Source organism: Corapipo altera, unplaced genomic scaffold, assembly GCF_003945725.1.
Source record: "Corapipo altera isolate COAL_440 unplaced genomic scaffold, ASM394572v1 271, whole genome shotgun sequence".
NCBI classification, from domain to species: domain Eukaryota; kingdom Metazoa; phylum Chordata; class Aves; order Passeriformes; family Pipridae; genus Corapipo; species Corapipo altera.
Window position 1 is genome coordinate 3892219 of NW_020884935.1, and position 20639 is coordinate 3912857.

At 43.5% G+C, this 20639-nt stretch overlaps 2 protein-coding genes across 4 annotated transcripts in view; one reads left to right on the forward strand and one right to left on the reverse strand.

Moving 5' to 3' along the window:
- NF1 (neurofibromin 1) overlaps positions 1 to 20639 on the reverse strand; it is a 79861-nt gene that overhangs the window by 9701 nt on the left and 49521 nt on the right. For all 3 annotated transcript variants that reach the window (XM_027660129.1, XM_027660128.1, XM_027660130.1), the window contains 19 exons: positions 14831 to 15263; positions 14286 to 14626; positions 13346 to 13548; positions 12134 to 12327; positions 10526 to 10666; positions 10020 to 10299; positions 8672 to 8886; positions 8411 to 8472; positions 8174 to 8288; positions 7250 to 7351; positions 6543 to 6683; positions 6078 to 6204; positions 5396 to 5527; positions 4767 to 4902; positions 3795 to 3952; positions 2805 to 2927; positions 2005 to 2132; positions 1322 to 1422; positions 510 to 652 (listed from right to left, as the gene is read on the reverse strand). In XM_027660129.1, the coding sequence (XP_027515930.1) occupies positions 510 to 652; positions 1322 to 1422; positions 2005 to 2132; positions 2805 to 2927; positions 3795 to 3952; positions 4767 to 4902; positions 5396 to 5527; positions 6078 to 6204; positions 6543 to 6683; positions 7250 to 7351; positions 8174 to 8288; positions 8411 to 8472; positions 8672 to 8886; positions 10020 to 10299; positions 10526 to 10666; positions 12134 to 12327; positions 13346 to 13548; positions 14286 to 14626; positions 14831 to 15263 (3275 nt within the window). The remainder of the gene's footprint in view (positions 1 to 509; positions 653 to 1321; positions 1423 to 2004; positions 2133 to 2804; positions 2928 to 3794; positions 3953 to 4766; positions 4903 to 5395; positions 5528 to 6077; positions 6205 to 6542; positions 6684 to 7249; positions 7352 to 8173; positions 8289 to 8410; positions 8473 to 8671; positions 8887 to 10019; positions 10300 to 10525; positions 10667 to 12133; positions 12328 to 13345; positions 13549 to 14285; positions 14627 to 14830; positions 15264 to 20639) is intronic.
- On the forward strand, positions 16398 to 19985 carry EVI2A (ecotropic viral integration site 2A). Its single transcript, XM_027660134.1, has 2 exons — positions 16398 to 16538; positions 18632 to 19985. The coding sequence occupies exon 2, from the start codon at positions 18643 to 18645 to the stop codon at positions 19402 to 19404; it is 762 nt and encodes a 253-aa protein (XP_027515935.1). The 5' UTR covers positions 16398 to 16538; positions 18632 to 18642; the 3' UTR covers positions 19405 to 19985.

Sequence of the window (20639 nt, forward strand, 5' to 3'; positions counted from 1 at the left end):
ACTGAAGTTTTTCTCAACTGTCACCTGCTTCTTATGGATCTTCCTGGAAAGTTTTTGACTAAGGACCATAAAAACATGTTTTGGTTTTAGGTGTCACAGTTCAAGTGAGCTCGGGCACTGAAAACCAAACATTACCCTAAGGAATTTACCAGTACTTAAACCGACCCCTAATTAATGAAGATAACAAAGTTCATCATCTATCACCACCATTCACATTCTGTGTTTCTTTAAGTTGCTTGGAGGAAACAGAATCCTGAGGTTCAACATCTTTTACTCAGACAGATAGTGAAATACTTTTAATATTTGGTGCACAACTGCAGCAGTTCTAATATTTCATGCCAGGACTATTTTTAATCTGAAAACTCTTATTTTTCCTTGGATACCTGAAGCTGGAGAGGTGCCACACCAGCCTGCCTGACTAGTCCAGGAGGGCTGCAATTTGGAAACATTTTCAGTAGTAAATCTAACTCAAAATACAGCAGTTTTGAAAAGAAGGGGAAAATATTTACTCTGTAGATAAGATGTTTGGTACTGGGGTGGAGATTCCTCATGGTAGACAACACTCTGCACAATCCCATGGATTGGATTCAACAAGTTTGGATCCTGGCACAGCGATAAAAGGGTATTGATCTTGGAGTCCAATAAATTATGCCTGAAGAAAAGAGAAGTGGCTTATTTTCTGGTCATTAAATAAAATAAATCTGCAGTTCCAAACTGACTATAGTAACCAGCAGTTCAGGTGGGATTTTTACACCTCAGTGATTCCAGAACACAATTTCCAGTGTTCCATGAAGACTCTTAACAAAGGGCAGCACTTTCATATAACCATATAAACCATTAAAGCCTTCCCCCAGCACTTTAAATTGCAAATATTTCAATTCCTTTAAAGCAAAAATTCTTCACTGGATTTGTGTTCCTGTCAGCCACAGTCCCAAAGCAGCTTTTTAAACCCATGGAGCTCTGTCCCCCTGAGCTGCCTGCAGGTCTCTGCTACGCTGGGGTTTTAAGGCAAATGTCAGTTACTGACAATCATTGTTTCAGTAACTCACAGAACTTGGGTGGGCTTTGACCACGACTTTATAAAGCCAGAACAAGGCAGCATTCCTTTAAATGGTGCTCATCTGCTCACCTTAATTTCTGACAGTTGGGCTTCCTTTACACGTATTTGTTCCAGCAAAACTACAACAGATATCTAAAGAAATACACCCAGAGTACCTGCAAAAGGCTTTAAATCAGTTTTGAAACACACCTGGGGGGCAAATCAAAACCAACCAGCCATGGCCAGCCTGCAGCTCGTAACCCCCACGTGAGAAGTACTCACACAACAGGAAAGACCTTTGGGAAGACAACACTGGCTTCTGCTAAATACTCGTAGAGGATGCGCTGGTCGAACTCGTCCGTGGTGTACTTCACCAGCGTGGCCTGCACAGGAGAGACCCCATCAGTGCCTGGCACTTTGCACAGGAGAGAGCCCATCAGTGCCTGGCACTTTGCACAGGAGAGACCCCATCAGTGCCTGGCACTCTGCACAGGAGAGACCCCATCAGCTCACTGACAGCCCTGACTGTGCTGTGGGTAAGGGTTTGACAGTTCTGACTAGCACGAAGCAGCACTACAGAAGATTCGCTTATGTCTGTACCAGGAAACAACAAAAACAGTTGGTAACAGCCTCTATTTTGGCAATAACTTCATCTAGTTGGGTTTGGACACAAGTGTCCAACTGAGTCTCCCTGAATTGTCTGTGCCCTGGGAACTGCATTGGCACAGCTGAAGGAAGGTCTATCAGACTGTACCACATTACTATCTAATGACTTTTAAACTGAATTATGCTGAGATTCCAACAATTTTTATTTCTTTTAACCTATAATATATTAATAATCTTTTATTATATAAAATTAGTTTATGATAAAACTCATCCAGGAAAGACTCCAAGGAACACGTTTGCTTCACTGGGAGCTGGAAGGACATCAGAAAATAGCAGACAATACACAGAAGAAAGCTTACAAGAACTGTAAGCAGCAGAGCTTGAATTTTTGGGTCAGTCAGAACCTCTTCATCCAGGAGGACATTTGACTCGGAAACGGAAACTTTCCGGAGATGTGGGTGTTGTTGTGGTGATATTCTCTGGGTTTCTGCCAGATAAAAAAGAGTAAAATAAACCCAAAGCAAGACAGGATCAGCTCCTGCACAACAGATTCAGTCATGTGCAAACCTCAGAGTTCACCAGCCTCCTCAGCAAGGTGACAGCAACGACTGTGCTGGAATAGAGCAGCACTGGACCAGTCCATGGGATGTGGTATCGGATGGCAAACAAAAACCCCAATTTCCTTGTCAGTGAAATACAGGCCCAGGGGTGTAAGTACCAAATTCAGGGTCAGGCAGATACAAGAGAAGAACCCTGGTCTTGCATTGCAATTGGGGGTGGGGGCACAGGAAGCAGATGGGGGAGAAGATGAAGAGAGGCATTCCAGGCATCAGGTCACATTCCATCTCCTGCAGGAATCTGCAGCTGGGGCTTATTAACTTATAACAAGCCAAATGTTGTTTATTTGCTTGCACTCCTATATGCAGGACTTTGGAGCTGCCCTGATTCTGCACCTGTAAACTGAGCAGCTCCAATTCCAGCCTCAGCTGCCAGTGATAGGAAGGCTGCACCCTGCAGAAGCACTGCTAAGAAAGGTGCTTCTCCCTTACCTTGGAGTAACCTTGGTAAATAAACACTCAATTTAGAAATAATCCTTTGTATAGATATACAAAGTGTTTATAACTAGTATTATTCTTAAAATGTTAGTCCTGTTTCTCACCCATTTCATAATCATTTTCGGCTACTCTCCTCATTTTGGGAGGCGTTGTGATTCCAGATTCCATGTCTTGCCTTTTAGGAGCCTTTGTGTCCGATATCAAATGGTCAAAACTTTTCCTTGTACCTAAAAACAATTTATCAGGCAATTAAAAACATTAAACCTGAATCCATTCTCTAACTTTTTCTGATTTTCTGGCCAAGCTACTCCCCTCTCTACCGTGTACTGCCAGGAATCTGGGGACATTCTCCCGTTCTCCGGGATGGGACAGACAGGACGGTCACACCATGCCGCTCTCCATCACAGTTTCCAAAGTGCTTCACAACACACATGAGGAGAACATGCAGTTAGTCAGGTGGGCATGCCATGGACCCCTGGGCACCACACCACACTGAGACACATGCCACAAGGTGGGTACTGAAAAGGAAGCAGGAACAGGGCTGCAATGAAGGAAATGCCCCTCTTCTGCCACCTGGGTAAGGCCAAAGGGCTCCCGCAAGTTCTGCAGAGCAACTCAGCTCATTCCTCTGATAAAAGACTTGGTTTGGAAACACGATGCCCTGAGAAGCCATGAACACAAATCAGATTGCTTATAAAACATCTCCAGTGTTCTGGGACCATCTCTAGCACAAACCAGAGCAGCTGAGCTAAGTATTCACTTCTTGGGTTTGCTGGGTAGGGCTGGTAGCAGAAAATTGGCACGAGGAATCTTTAGTGACTGGAATATATTTTTTTCTTCCTTTTCTCCCTTTTCCACTTCACATGCACATTTTGAGTGTCACTCTTGCTCCCTCCCTTCATGACCAAAAGAACTGAGTCCTCTTTAACTGTCCAGTGTCCTGCAATTTGTATTTTGCAGAAACTGTACATATTCCTCTGAATCAGGACTAAGCCCTTAAAGTCAGAACCAATACAAGAGAATAGTTTTTCTCCAGTAATGCTTCCCAGGGTACTCTGTAGAAAAAAATCAACAACTTAGTTATCTTAAATAACCTAGAAGCTTTTTAGTGTTGGCTTGTGAAGGCTGCCCCATGTCCAGGCTCATGGATTTCCGGGTGCGGGGGCTGATCTGTCCCACGGTCGGGTAGTTGGCAGCCAGGTGTCTGTCTGACCCCTTGGGGGATGACCAGGGCTGGTTCTCCTTTAGTGTCCTGCAAGTGCAAAGAAATGAAATTAAGGAAATCTTTCAAACTCTGCACATTTAGGCCTAAGTTTCTCAAGTAGCCAAACTACCCTTTATTAAACCCATATTTCCCACCAAGTTAATTTACCCTAAACACATATTAAGACACAGTAATTACTTTGCTTGCAAAAATGTCTGAGCTAGTGAAACCAAACAATCTGATGTGAATGTAATGCTGAGGAGATAAAAAATAATGAAAAGAACACAAGCAAATCAGCCTGTGGGGCAAGATGAAACATATTTAATATGCAGCTACTCCATGCTCAATGCTAAAAACAGAGATCCTGAGCAAGGTGCTCCCTGTCGAGAGACACAGGCTCTCCATGGCACTTCCAGGTTGATTCCCTGGCTGATGTCTCTGGTTGCACACAGACAGGCTGTAATAAGGTGTCAGGGTTTTCCAGTGGCACAGACAAGTACATGCCTTGGAGCTCTTAAAAGCACAAACAGAACTTTCTTCTAAAATACAAATGAGATTAAATCAGGTTTGTAGAAATATGCTAGCAAAAAGTATTACAGCCTCCAGAGCAGTTAAACTCTGAAATAGTTTCATGGATTTGAAAATTGAAAATTAAATCTGTGTGAATTCCAGGCCCAAATTTGTCTTTGACTCCTGATCACAGTGGAAGCAGCAAATTGGTCAGGAACCAGTCACAGCCCAGGAACTCAGCGCTGTCAGTGGGGGTTCAACCCTCAATATACCCCAGGTTATCTCCAGGTCACTTCCTAAAGGAAACAGATATTGCCATTTGGATAACTTATCTACAAGTCAGACAACCAACCTATAGCTAGTGTCACTGTGATGTATGGGATATGTATCCATAGGAACATTTTCCATTGACACGTCTGTCAACAAGAGAGACTTCCTATGCTTTAGGCTGCAGCGGCTCCGAACCTCCTCAGACACTGTCAGCAGAGCTGGAAATGCATTGAACAATACAAACAATATGCCATCAATTTACAGTTTTTACTGAGCCCAAAGAAGACCACTGAGCTGTATTTACACCTTATGAAATGCACAGATTAAAAGCAGGTCATTTAAAAAGAATTACACTACCCATCCAGTTACTATGACAAGATTTACACATTGGCCCTCACATGTCACAATTTCTGTTTCTAGACCACTAGAAATTTGAATGCTCTAAGACACACCCTTCAGTATTTACACCAAGAAACCTCCAGCCTCCCTGAAGGATTTCCAAAGCTGCAGAGCAGGTGCTGTGCTGGCAAAGCCCTCAGTCCCCAAACAGCTTTCCTTGATGAACCCACCCTGCCCACACTCCTCTCCACCTCCAGTTACAAGTTTCCTTTATGCTGGTACAATTCCAACAACCTAAACCTGAAGGAATTCCCAAATAATCCACTCCTTTTCCATCAGCACAGGCTCAAAAGGCAGCTTGGTTCATTTTACCTGCCAGGTAAGCCACGCTCTGGGTGTTCACCTCGAACTTGTCACAGTTCCTGTGTTTGTTAACCAGAGCGAGGAGTGTGTGCAAAATCCTCACTGTCCTTGCTACAGTGGTAGGAGAAGGATGCCTGTACCCTAAGAAATAAAATATTGTATTTAATTCTTGAACCCATATTTCTGAAGCATTAATATTTTGAAAATACTTATGAATATTGTCCAGCAGGTTCTCAGGACACTCTGTCTCAAGGGTAAGGAAGCACAGCGCTGTCAGAAATTGCATATTCAAGACTAGTTCTTTCTGTCCCATCCCTCAAAACCACATAATTTCAAATGTTTGTGCATGCATTGTATCTATTGTCCCACAAATCTGTCTTCTAAAAGGAACAGAGAGCCTGAGTGCAGGCAAACACACAGAGAGACACTGGAGGAAGAAGTAAAGAACTGCAGCAAATGAAGCCCCACGTCCTGTGACAGTTCAGAATCTACAGCATTAAAGACCTTTCTAGGACATGTATAAAGGAAACCTGGCAAAGTCCTTTAGTCAAAGAACATTTAATTCTGCATCTACTGTGTAATCCAAGTTACTTTAAATCCACCACCCCGTTTGTGCCCTTTATGCTTGGACTTGTTTTTATTTCCAAATTAAGAGTGTTCATCTAAAAGGAACAGCAGTATACACTCTTACCTTTCAGGAGATGTCCCACTAGTGCAAAGTTAAAGTTGGAATTGAAATTTAGCCCAACAAAATGATCCATTTGCTTGCAGTGCCATTCGAGTGGTCTCCTGATCTCCATGAACACCTCTTCTGGGCTCTGACCCAAAAGAAATAAAATAAAACAGTACCTCAATGGAAGTTACTTTTTTTAAGTGACAAAACAGTTCCTTTAAGAGGTCACAGGAAAATATCAGACACTTTCTCACAGATCACATCTGGACATTTCTGTTCCAGTTTCACACAGAGCAGTAAGAGCTTCATCTCCACATCTTAGTTCTGCTGTTGATATCACTCAAGTGAAACAATTTCTAATGCAAATTTCAGGTTTAGTTGCTTAAGCAGTGCCCACAAGGACAAAGTTGGGGTTTTTTTCCCCTTCTTTAATAGCTCTGACATCACTGAAGGGTCAGCCAGAGCTGAGTGCTGCCAGCTCACCTTGTCATTGAACACCCGCAGGCTGTCCAGGGTGTGCAGGTTCTGCTCCAGCAGTGCTGTTCCTGCTGAGTACAGGTTCACTTCATCCAGCTGCAGCACTGCCATGGCCACCCAGAAGAGAGCCTTGTGCATAGGAGAGTCCTGGAGGGGAGAGAGAGAGCCACCAGTTCACTTCCAAGTCAGTTCCTGTAGATGAACAACAACCAGGACCCATGGGGGGGGTTTGTCCTCCTCGTAGCAGGTTTTGTCCTCAGCCACATCCATTCCAACAAAACAGATGCTCCTCCTTGTACCTGTTGGTTTGCTGCTCAAACAGGGCACCTGACAGTACCCTCAGCTGGGTGAATTCCCAGCAAACCAGGCCCTGCCATTTCCTCCAGCCTGACGTGGAAGGGCCGTACCAGCAATCAGACCCCCAAAGCCAGGGCTGGAAATGGTGGAAAGCAAGCCTGGGAACAGCCTTTGCCCACGTGGCCATGGCCCAGTTTGGGGAAGCAGAACAGAACATCCTGCAGCATTTCCAAAGCCTTTGCACAGGTCCCACAGACAATCTGCCACATGTCTCATATGTGGTACTTCCAAGCATGAGTCACAGCAGTGAAGTGGGAACTTCAGATACCCCAACACTTATCTGAGATTATACCCACAATTAGAATTTTAATTTATAAAATACATTCTCTGTTTACTCCAAAAAGCCAGTTATTTACCTTGTTAAGAAGAGGCTGCAGCTTGGTGAGGGCTATAACTGTGGCTTCTATTAGAACTTGGCTATTGTAATTATCAGGGCCTTTTAAACAGCTCTCAAGTCCCTTTTTGTAAGAAAAGAGAATAATTAAAAATACAACCATAATTACATTTTGCTTTGTAAAAAGAAGATCAAAGCTCTACACAATAATTGCAGCTCTCAATCATTTATAAAGCCTGAGCTCATTTTACACCAATTCTCAAGAACTTTTCCAAATGGAGATTTACACAGCAGTGATATATGTACTGCTGAGAGCAGCTGCACAACAGGCACCACAACAGCCAGGGTGCAGAGCAGGGTATAAGAGCTGGAGAAAAGCTCTTTTATCATTTAGATGCCATTCAATTAAAGTTTATGTCCATAAAACTCGAATAAAATGCTTAAAGGACACATATTTAGCACACTGTTCACTTTCTATGGAACACAACCTTCTTCAGAAAAAGGCAACATCACTGTCAGTCCAGGCAGCCTGTAAATAAATGTCCTGCTCTTTACTGTATTTACTTACAACACATGAGGTTATGCACTTCCTTTAGGAGAAGGGAAGTTGTGAATCATGTGCATGCAGGTAAACGCCTTAACAGAAAATGTCTCATTTATTTAAATAACTGACTGTTGAATCCACCTTTGTCTCAAATGTTAAACACAATATCGAGCCCTATTGTTACTCTACAAGTCACAGCAGTGATAGAACTTATTGCCACCAAATCAATTCAAAATAAAAGGCTTGGCCTACAGAAAATGTATTTCCAATCAGTTCTATACAAAAATATGCTTGAAAAACAGATTTATCCTCAAATTATGCCAAGTTCTATATTTGATGGGAAGACAGAGCTAAAATTAGCTGCTTTATGAGTCACAAAGAAGAACAGACAGCCCCATATACCTTGCTGAGAATTCGGATGATTTGTTTTATTTGTCCATGAGACACACGTTTACTTATACAGCCAAAGACAACCAGTGCTCTTGGCTGCAGGGAGGGGTTATACTGGAATGCAAACCTATGAAGAAACAGAGGACACTGCATTAAACAACATATATACAACAAAAAACCCCCATATATAACAAAAAGCTGAGAATTTCGGGTGTGCTACACAGGCAGGGTGTGACATCTACCACGTACTTTTGAGCTAGTTCAGTCCACTGGTCCAGCCACTTGCACGTTGGAATATCCCTCATACAGGCCTAAAAAGAATTAGACTGTTTGAATACATGTGACATTAAGAAGAAGTACTTTGTAAATTCAGAGTGTGCAGCAGTTTACTCTCAGGAGTCAGCTCTTGGTATCTCTCACCATGCCAGGGGCAGTGTCCCTGCACTGCCAGCCTGCAGCACGGGCAGCAGTGCCCCTCTCCCTCAGGGACCTTCCCTGAGGCCCCCGTACCTCCATGATCTCCAGCAAGGCCTCGGTGACGGTCTCCAGCGAGGTCAGAGCGAAGGTCTCCCTCTCGTAGGAGCCGGGCGAGAAGGACCTGTCGCGGTAGCTGGAGCGGAACGCGATGACCGCGGCCGACTTCACCTTGCTGATCCCAAACAGCAAATAAAACTTGGGCAGAGAGAACTCGGTCAAGCTCAGCCTTAAAACTTGCTTGGTCTCCTCTGTTGAATAAAGATTTACATATTAGATTTACACCTTGGAAGTTCCAACTCACATTTTAACACTGAGGCCTCACCCTCCCAACACCAGAGCAGATAAACAGCCTGTAGGTCACTGCACATTCCAACACTGTTCCCTTTGCTGCTGCTCCCCAAACACACCACAACAGCTGGGCCCCCCTGCACTGATTGTTGAAACCAGGCAAAAGGAAGAGGGATTCTAAAAACAGGTACAAAGATGTGGTTCTGTGACTTCTCCTCACACTGATTCAGGAAATGGAAACCCAGAGCGTCCCTGTTCTGAAATACCAACAGAACTGGAGGTTCAAACTGCAGCAAACTCTGCTTTTGGCTCTGGCACTGACATGAAGAAAGCCACTTAAAGCAGAAGAAAATGATGGCCTGCTCCTGGCACTGACTATTGTCACAGTTCTGCCCCTGCAGGTTATCTGGGTGCACTCCAACCCCCTGTGCAAGCAGGAGGGCTCAGGGAGGCTCCCTGTGCCAGAGCACAGCCTCTCCATGTGTGTGTGTGTGTGTGCACCCACTCACCCCTTCCATACATACAGACATAACTTGAGTTTTCAGATACTTAAAAAAGGACAAGATTACAGAAACTCGGAATTTTTTTTTCTGCACAAAATCCAGTCTGTGCTTCTGGGGTAAGAAGTGGCTAAATGCTAATACCTGTTATTTTAGGACTGCTAAAATACAACAGTAGATAAAATACCTGTTTTACACTATAGCTTCACAATTCCCTTATGTAATTGATATTTTTGTTACCACATTATGCAACCATTCACAAGATGCCCATCAGCCAGTTTTAGCACAGATTGTATTTTCTCCTTTACCTCACCAGAAACTCACTGGTACTTTCTTCTCTTTTTCTAAAACTCATTATACAATGGGTTTTAGAAAATTATACAAACAATTTGTATTATGCACCTGCTCTAAACGAGATGTTTTTTAATTCCATACTCGTTTCTTGTTGATCATATCTTCATTCTGATTTGTATTCAAGCTGAGCTACAAAGCTCTATTTTCAAACTCTCAGAATAGTTTGCAGAATGACAACTCAAATACTTGCTAAACAAATTAAGGAGCAATCATCTTCACTGAAACCCAAAAAAACTCACCACTGAAGTGAAGCTGTGAACAAGTGCACAGAGAGTGAATGATGTTGATGACGAGACCGTGAGTGGAAGCTCTGAGGGAAAGGGGGCCCGTGGCCACCAGCAGAGTGACCACGTGGAAGAGGTAGGGGAGGTGTGCAGCCACATCCAGGGAGTTGTTGAAGGACAGCATGAGCATGTAGCGGGCCAGGATAGCAATGTCATCCCACATCAGGTGCTGCTCCAGCGTGGGAGTGGGGGACAGACAAGTCTTGTCGATGATTTTACACATCCTCCCAATCACCTGCAAAGAGAGCAACCATCCTGTTGTGCTCAAACGAGGAGCCCAGCTCAAAATCCAGTAAAACCCACCACAATTCAACACTGGAATTATTCTATTGCTTGGAACCTATTTTGTCATGGGTTTTGCATCATTGCCTGTACTGAGATCAGAAAGCATCTCAGTGTCACATTAGCAGATAAGCTGAAATTATTATATAAAAGGAAATTAAGGCAAAGAGGGAACTCACTTTGCTTGACACGAGTTTGACATTGCCAGAAGCCAGTGCCACAGCCGTGTCTGCCATCACCTCAGCTTTGATGGAGCCCAAGCCCCCCGTGGCACTGGTTTTGATGAAACTGTCCAGCACTACATCCAGGAGATCTGTTATCTGAGACAGGAAAGAAATCCTCTCTTACCAGTCAGCTTAACTTTGGTTTCCCACAGTGAAGCACCACTGAAATCAGCAGTTGTACATTTCTTTAGCTGAAGATGCAAAACTATCACAAACTGAAGCATCAGTTTTAGTCACTCATTATTCTTCTGGCAAAAAGCCTCATGTAAATTTTAGAACCATAAAGCTGAATTCCATCAGGTTTTACTCGAAATGCTTCAGTACTGTGGAGAAGCTATAATTTATTTTGCACTATTTTTATTTTAGTTTCCACTTTAAAAGCATAACTATTTATAAAATGCTGAACACAGTAAGAAGGAACTGGATTCGAAGCAGAAAAAAATGTACTTCCAAGAAAATAAGCAAGATCTCATCTGTCAAAGTTCTTGCTTAGAGCACAGTCATGTGTGAATATGGCTGCCAGTAAAACAACTTTCTTTTCATGTTAAATAAAAAGACATTTAATATATATGCAGGTAAGAAGCTGATCTGTCCAAGAGCACAGTCCCCTCAAACTCTAGAGGTAACACACAGGCAAACACTGATGCTATTTCAGTACTGGTTCAAACTCAGCTCTCATCACTTCATCAGAAGTGGTTGCAACTCTGATCGGGTCAATTCAGTCAATGATAAAACTTCTGCTGACTGCTGTGAAATATTTCATCGTTTTTGTTCTCCATATTTACCTGCTGACTGCCTCTGATACTGGACATAACAGTCATACTGCTCTCAGTGTGATTTAAGCTTTCAAAATAAGCTGGGTTTTTTGTTTTGTTTTGGGGTGTTTTGTTGGGTGTTTTTTGCCAATGGAACAAGGAAGAAATCCCACTCATGCATCCATTTGTCAAGTTTCCCACATTCTCCAAGAGCAGCTCTTTGATGCTGGGCTACAGTAGTTTGGATGGCAGTTAAAAAAAAAAAATCACTAAAATAGTGTGCCAAGGAGGAAGTCGATGCAAAGCCCGTGGGGGAGCCTGGCCACAGGAAGCACATTTGCCCAGACACCTTCCCCTTGAATGGCATGTGTGGTGTCAGCTTTACTCTTCTCATGTTGATGATTAAGCTAATCATCAACAGGATGGGAATCAAAATGCCACTGTTTCAAAAGTGCAAACAGAAAAAAATGTGTTTGTTCAGTGCCATGTTCATACCCCTCAATGTCAGTGCTCTGCTCTTTCCATCCAGACCCTCCACCGTGGGGTTCTGATCAACTGATTACTACTGTTACCAACAGCTTGTAATTTTCAATTCTCAGTAAGGGCCAGGAACACATTTCTAGAAGTCAGAATTCAGTAATGATTTTATGAAGCATTTTACAGAATGGAAACTTCAGAAGAACCTGCTCACTGCTCTCCGTGCAGCTCACACACCGGGGCTAGGTTAGGAACCATTTCATTCTTCTGCATTAACATTTAAGTGGTTAAAAACTCTACAATCTGTTTACAAATGGTGCAGAATTTGTACCTGCCCAAGACTTCCCCATATCTTAGCTTGAATGGAAGGATACATCTGCTTCTCATTTATTGTCATTGTGATGAGCTTATCCAGAATAGCAGTGACTCGCTGGCGCTTGGCATCGTCGTTGTGCTTGCAGAACCTGACCAGGTTGGACAGCCAGGGAGTCATGTACTCCAGACACAGGTGTTTCAGCTCAATACCTGAAAGAGAAATGCACCTTGGAACACAGAACCAGCACTGGCCTCTGTTCATAAATCGTTCTCTGTGAGCACTTCTCCTTTCAGTTTTGCTGTCTAAAATAATTACTGTCAGAGCTGAGCAAAGAACACTGGGCAAACAGAGAAGCTTCAAAAAGAAACACTAATAACTCCAATAATGACACCCAAGAAACATCTGTAGGCATCTGGCAAGGAGATGGTGACATTTTAATATCTTATTACAAGATGTGCCATAAAAATGTGCACATTCGATGTTAGGCAGGACTACTTAAATTAAAGTCTTTTTAATCTTTGGAAAATATTCTAAACAGCTCCCAACAGTAAAGTCAGAGCTGTGTTATGCCTGGAAAAAAGAGATGGCACAAGGAGGGCAACAGAGCCAGATGTACACCAGAGAGAGAGGATCCTCGGAGAAGATCAGCTTTGATATGACTAAAGAACCTCTGACTCTCTTCTGTGCATGTATATTCCAGAGTTCAAACCTTCACTATCATGGACCTCAAATTTAAGCTTTTGTGCTGTATTATTCTCCACTTCTGGTGCATTAATAACAGCCCAACAGAAATCTACCCAAAGTAATCACTGTACAAACTATGGATATGAAAGGAATTGTTTGCATTGTGATCTCTCTGAATGCACTGAACTCTCTCAATGAGTGAGATGTCTAGCAAAACTTGTTTTAACATTAATTTCAAAGTTTAAAAAAAAAAGGCAGCTGCCTTTTAATCTGCTTCAGGAGAAAGGAGAGGGCACATTCAAATATGAAAAGTTTTGTTCCAAGAGCTGCCATCCAGTCTGGGAAACTGTCTGCCTTGAGGGTGTTACACTGCTGGGCTCCAGGGACACAGACAGGAACAGATCATCTGCAAACCAGCCCCAAGCAGAATTTACAATTTAAACTGACTGTAACTCAGTAAGCTTAACTGACCAAGGCAGACAGCTACTAACCTAAATCCTGTCACATTCAGGGTGAGCATTAAGACACACTAGAGTTACTCACTGGATTTGCTAAATCCCGAAATACACTCCTCCAAGAACTCCAAGGTGAGGTGTGGCTCGTTTGCTGCAAGAGTCTTACTGATGGATACAATAAACAGTGTGTTGTTGGCAGGAATACACAGACCTGAAGTTTCCAGTAACTGGCCCTCAATCTTTAAATTAAAGGTACAGGTTAAGGCACATAGGAGATTATAGGCAGCAGACCTGTAACAAAGCAAACAACATGATTTGTAGGAGTTTTCTTGTACATTTGCAAATATACACATTGTTCATCACAGCAGCAGTATTGACATTTTAAAAATCAAATCCATTTTAAAACCCAAATCTATAGCAGAAATCACATCTAAATCCTGAACTTTTCCCCTGCATCAGTTACAATTCAGAGACAAACACACTTGCCTTGGAGAAACAGAAGAAATTATTCTTCCACTTGCTCTGAACAATTTCTGCTGAGGGTACAGAGTGTGCTTGAAGGGCTTTGTATGGGACTTCTCAGAATGGCTTGTAGTTCCAGGAAATCCTAAATCATTCCAGGTGCACCTGAGCTGCTGGACAGAGCCTGCCCAGGGCCCAGAGGTGCCCCTGGCCAGCACACAGCCCAGAGGAGCCCGTTCAGACATGGATCATGAGCCTGCTCTAAGGCTCCCACATGATTAAACAACAGGTTCAACACCATGGAAATCAAATGTACCTAATAAACATACAGTGCAAAGCAGAAGTATTTCTCCTTATAAAGAGAAATTAAGCTTCCTACATGACTTCAGTTCCTCTCACAGTGTATGCCTTTCTTCACCTATAGAAACCCAATCTTCCTTTATTAGAAATTACTTTTTTATGGAGCTGTGGTGGCAGAAAAACGATTAGATCTTCTAAACTAAGGAAGCCTTGGAGAGAATTCTCACATTTTGACCAAAGCTGGTATTGATTTCAAAGCTCTGTACCTCAGACTGGGGTCTGAGCTCCCCAGGTTGAGCAGTGCTATGTTCAGCAGCGTTCCAGGGACATCCTTGGGACGGATTTTGGTGTGCTGAGGGATGGAGTCTGGCTGGGACAGCTCCCACCGCGTCCGGATGTGGATGATGGACCTCACGATGGCTTCACACTCCTGATGCATGAAGGTGAGTGGTGTGCCTTGGTTGGCAATGGTCAGGGTGAACTGGTTCTCATCAACGAGACAGATTTCCTCAATCTCAGAGGCGTAGTAGATGTCATTTAAAAACACTGTCTGGCCCAGGACTCGTGTTCGCTCTGCCGATGTCACCTGCACAGCTGTCGACCCAACCTTAGAAAGAGAACAGAGAACTGGCTCAGCACCTTCTGTTAATCATACAAAGAGAAAAGTCTGACACTCCTAATTTTATAAAAGATAAACGTATGAAATTTTATACTTCTTAAAGGAGCATACTAGAAATTGTGATTTCTCCTCGAAATGGAAGGAGAACTAAGAGACAGAAAAATCACTAGGAAGAGCACTAAAAGCACTTACTTTAATAGAAACTTTGGTGTCTTTATGAGCCAGCTTGAGAGCATTGTGAAACACTTTCAAGTCCTCCTCCAAAGCCAAGGTAGCTGCTGGGAGCTTCTGCTGGTCGTGTTCGATGTGCTCTGCCAGCTTCCCTGGAGAGTCTATGAAAACAAGCCTTTTGCTTCCTTTCAAACCTGTCAAGAGTCTTTCATGGTATTTGGTGTATTCTCTGACCCAAGAGTTACAGTTATAAATAAAAACTGCTGCGACATTTTCATAAGCAAAGCCTGGAAAAACTACAAACCATTTAGAAAGAAAGTCTGTTTTAAAGCGATTACTGGGGCCAGCGTGGGTGAGGTCCACCACGATTTCATATGGCTTTGCATAGTATGGCTTCAGGGTCAGCAGCACGTGGTAGATGAGCAGATCACCATTGATCTGGCCAGTCTTGAACCTGTGGGATGAGACAGACATGGCTGGGTTACATCTGAGAGCCACAGCACAGAGCCTGGGCCTCAGGCCCACCAACACCTCTCCTACCACGGACACGAGCCAGGCTGAGCCTCCACACCCCGGAGCCACCTCAGGGGCACCAGACTGGCCCCTGCCACTGCTCCCCCAGGGTCACAGCCCAACCCCGTTTAGTGCCCAATGTGCTGGAGCTCGACTTGGGATTCAACTCAACCACAACCTCCCACAGCCAAGTGACCTCTAGGGGGTTTGTTCAACTAAGAGAAAAACCCAAGCCATGCTGGAGCAGCAGTGCAGCTGGATTGCATGGAAAGAGCTCAAGAGCTTCTTCAAAAATAAAAGTGCTTCTAACTTTGCTACCACTTCAGAGATTCAAATTATATCTATTTTTGTATGTGGAAAAATATACTTATCTCAGGAGTTTTAATTAAGAATAAATAAATATCCACACCAATTTTTTCGAATCAGACCCATTCCATTTGCTATATACTGCAACACTCTAATGCTTGGGGGAGTGTTTCCAAGAATGGTCAGTCCTCTGAGGACTACAGAGGATTTGTCTACAAAAATAACTCTTTCTGGAAAAACATTCACATAATTAAGAATAATTTTTCTCATTTAAAGATTCTGTGAATTTTGAGACTGGGCAACACATCTGCCTAAACCACATCTCCAGAGTTCACACAGCAGACAGAATTCTACTGGGAAGAATTAATTAAAGATAAATACATCAGTAGCTCATGAAAATTTAAGGTACTTTTAAATCCCTGCCACTGTTCCAAGCTGTCATTAACTCAACTCTGTGAAGCAAACAACAGGATACAGGCAGAGCTACTAAATGCTGTAGGCACAGCTGTAGCTTCGAGGGTACCAGGGCACCTGTCCCAGTAACACCCAAGTGCAGGACACCTGAGGAGATGTCCTGGACACAGAACATCTGTCTGCCCAAGAGCCTTTTCTCCCGTTCCTTCTGTTGCTCTGAGCTGGGCAGGTGGGTGTTTTCCCCTCCCAACTGTCATGGTGTGGCCGTTACCAAAAGGAAGTGTGTCATCACTGTGGTTTGAGTTCCCCACTCAGAGCAAACAACACGTCATTTCAGTTCCAGATTTGCCTAAAATATACCAGCATTGCCCAAAACTCCTTGCTGCACACTGATGGTCGTTTGCATCCTAAGAGCAAATATATGCACAAAGAAATCTTATTGTTAAAGGACTAAATATCTGAAACACCCATTTTCTGTTGATTACATCTTGGCAAGGTAAGTACCCATTTTCCTTCTCCTATTTTAAGTAGCACTCCAAAGTTTCTTATCTTTTGTAGAAAATAATACGCAAAAGTATTTTTAAAGAAGTTCAAGTAACTCAAAAATAGTAACAAACTGCAGAAATATTATCTCAACTGAATCAAGGAAGCTGATAAACTGTATTTTCAGTCCTGTTAAAGGTTATTCGTGATCAGACTCCAAGGAATTAGCAGTGACAGTCACTACTTAGCTCTGTTGTTCCTGCACTGCAGATCTCACAGGGCACTGAGACTCTGTCAATACCCAGACACAAAGGGTTGAACTCAAAAGAAAAACAGCTCTTTAAAGATCAGTTCCTTTGCTCTGGTGATTTTAAGCAGAGCCCTTCACGCCATCAGCCTGTTGATTTTTAAGAAAGGCCATCTGGTGTGGGCCACTACAATGAACAGTGGGCTCAGTGTGCTGGGGCAGCAGGAGGAGCTGCTCCCTGGGCACTGCCAGGAATGCCCAGTGTGTCTGTGCCCGTCCTGCACGGCCGGAGCCTCGGCCCCAACGGGCTCAACAAAACAGGCCTGGCTTTCTAATTCCCCTCTGTACAGTGTGCTACAAGGGATCACCCAGGTGACTCCTACCAGGTACAGATAAAAACTCCCACTGAGCTGGAGCTGATTACTAAGATGGTTGGAATATTTCAGAGAATTATTTTATGGTCTGGGTGAACTGCAAAGTTAAAGACACAGATCTTCTGCTGCTCCTTTGCCCTGTAAGGAGTGAGCTCCTCACACAGGTGTGTCACTGCTTTCCCCTCCCCTGCTCACACACCAGGCACGTCACTTCTCCCCTCTTCCCAGAGTCCCTCAGCAATTCCAAGTGCTGCCATCTGGATTTTGCAAGATAGGAAGTTTGCCCCTCTGGTGTCTGGGAGTGAACAGATCCCATTCTTTGGTAGGTGTGCAAGCTTCAGACTATGAGAAAAGCAAACACTGTCTGGAGTATTTCAGAATTACCAAATTTACACACACAGACAGATACACTTTGTTACCTTTAAAAACAAATTTGTTCAAGAACAAATATACTTATAAAATTAACACTATTCCTCTTGGTCATTCTCTGTAGTATTTATATCTGAAACCAGTAGAGTCTGTAACATTCAAAGGAAATATTCTGATGTGTTACTAGAAGCCCTGGATGGGACACCAGCCCTAATCTCTGAACATCTCAGGTGCAGCCTGGCCCAAGCAGCAGCAGTGGGTGGGTCACAGCTTGGCTGATTCCTCGTTGCTATTTTGAAGGTTTTATCTCAACATCAGACCCATCGGTATCAGAAACTATCAGTTTCCTGCCCTGCAGACAAATTCAACAAGTACAAATTTGAATACCACACAAATGTGAAACAGAACATATTAATGGTTAATCTCACTGGCATAATTATCTGAGACATTTTAAAGAAAATGTCACAATCTGTAGCACGTTTGGAAGAAAAATGCAAGTACGTTTTATGGTAAATAGCTTTTTGTACAAAAAGGCAGAAAAACTGGAGAACAAAGATTTTCCTGGGCATTTTAAAGTACTCCAGACAGCTGTGCTAGAAAATAGAAACAGTTCACAAGTTACTACTGTCACAGGAACGTTTTGGGTGAAAGTTTTCCCCTTGCCCATCTCTACCAGCATGGTTCCATTGGCCATGCCCAGGGGAATGTGGGGGGAGGGAAGCAGTAAACCTGACATGGTTTCTCCATCCCCTGTGCAGAAGTGAGGAGTGAGGAGCTCAGAGTGTAACATGGCCAGGCTGGAGAGGAGGAACTGCCAGAGGCTGCCCCGACACCACTGGGCAGGGAGTAGGAAACACTTTCCTTTCTCTCTTTGCCCCATGTCCTTTTTTAATATTCGTATATTTTCTATAAACCCCAAACTGTCAGAAGTTGGAGACAAGTGATCCTTTCACAAAACTGAGTGCCTGAACTCACGTGCCACATCCACTAAAACTGAGGCCAACTTACACACACTGTCCATCAAAAGGCTGCTCCCCGCTGTTCCCTCAGAAGTCTGGTCCAAACCCCTAAGAACCAGCACTTGCTAAACTAACACCACCATCTGTATTTTTGCAGGGGACAGGAAGATGAAGACAAAGAGATGCACTAACCCATGCCTGGCCTTCCCTGTCACGATGATCTTCTCCCTGTGTTTGCAAACGAGCGCGAACCACAACGGTTCCCTTCGGGTTAGAGAGGAAGCCTGGAATCCCATCAGCCAGAACCTCAGTGGGAGCCAGAACAGAACAGAAGCCAATACAAATTCTCCTCTGAGCATCAATTTCAGCAGCAAAATTACTACCTTTGAAATGCAAAGTACCCTGCAGTCCTTCTCCTCCACAGTGGCCCAAAATCCAACATCTTCCCCTGCCACAAGTGCAGTTTCTGCCACTGGAGGACCCAGGAATACCAGCAAACCCAAGAGTCCAGTGACCAAAGAAACATGTGAAGACAGTAAGTCTCTTGTACTGATTTGCTTCATTATCATTGCAGTACTTGTGCTTATCTGCACCTTCCTATTTCTGTCCACAGTCGTAATAGCAAATAAACTGTCCTATCTCAAAAAAACTCAGCAGGGGAAACGCAGGCCCAGGAGCAACGGGGACATTGTGGCCACCAGCAGCTTATGGCCAATGGCAGCAGGAACGTGGCAGAGGATGCCCAGGGAGACAGCTGGAACCGAGCTGACAATGCAGGACTTGCTCTCAGGGAGGGACACGGGGAACAGAAGGAAAACTGAAGATGAAACTACTGAGAAACTCACTACAGCAACAGACAGTGCACAGGAAAACAAAGAACCATCCCAGTCACACAAACCCATTTTAACCAATTTTGTAGTTGAGATTTAATTCACACTCCAGTAAAAATTCATCTTTTGCCCTTTTTACATCATTAATGTAAGGTAAAACCTCAGCTTTTAAGAAACAACATGAATTTTCCCCCAGGAAAGCTGAATTCAGATTTTAGAGGGTTTTTTTCTTTATGCCAGTGGGAATGGTGCAGCCAAGTGTGGATCTAGAAAGGAATAAGACTGTGTTAAACAGCTTTCTGTGCTGAGTGTCATGGTTGGTTTTACTCCTTGGACCAGAAATCCCTGTGACAGGAGCTGAACAGGATAAAACAAAGGGACAGAATCTGCCCATGCTCAGGGCAGAAAGGAACAGACTGTTAGTCTGATAAATGCACCCAAGCATGAGACACTGCACAGGTATAACCAAGTAGCTTTTTTAAGAAAACCATACATCAACCACTGAATCAGGATCTAGTCCCTCTCAACATGCCCTTCTGGGTTTTTCCATCAAGAACTTCTTAAACCAGCTTTATTTCTTTGGAACCAGACTGACATTCAAACCACATTTATTGTGTTTCCATGCTGTGTATGAAGAGATGAAGTTTGTGCTATTTGTTAGAATATGAGAACCGTTTCAATTTATCCCAATAAACTTGCAACATCCATTTTTAAATAACTTGACTTATGTGATACTATTTCTCTAAGTCAAAATATTAAAAAAAAAACAGGACACCAGGCATTTTGGAATTTCCTGTAACATTAGCTGAGCTCAGTAAAGGTCTCTGATGACTCGCTGTGATTTCTTGCATCACAGAAACACACTCTACTTTCTCCTAACACCAATTAAAACATGCCAAAAATTTATTAAAACCACAAGAACTTTCAGTTTCTTTATTCTCAGAGATCTGATTTCCTCACAATTCCAGGCAGATGCCTCTGTCTGGTCTCCCTGCAGCAGAGCTTTGGTGTTTTAAGGAAACATGAGAAGCTTTTCACAGGCTACTTCTTGGAAGAAGATCTGTTGCCCCACAATTACAAGTGCTGAGCCTGCACGGTGTCAAAGCTCCAAAGAGCCTGGGCAGCTGTGACAGTTCTGACACATGAGATGGTTGTATGAATGTGAAAGAATCAGGACATGACCAAATCCCCAACCCAGCTCCATCAGATCACCAGAACTCGGTTGAACAGGCAGGTGGAGGAGCAGCAGAGAGGCAGCACCACAGCACATGGAGCCAGGAGAGAGCTCAGAGAATGCAACTGCCCAGCTCAAAGAGGGTTGGACAGTAAGGAAAA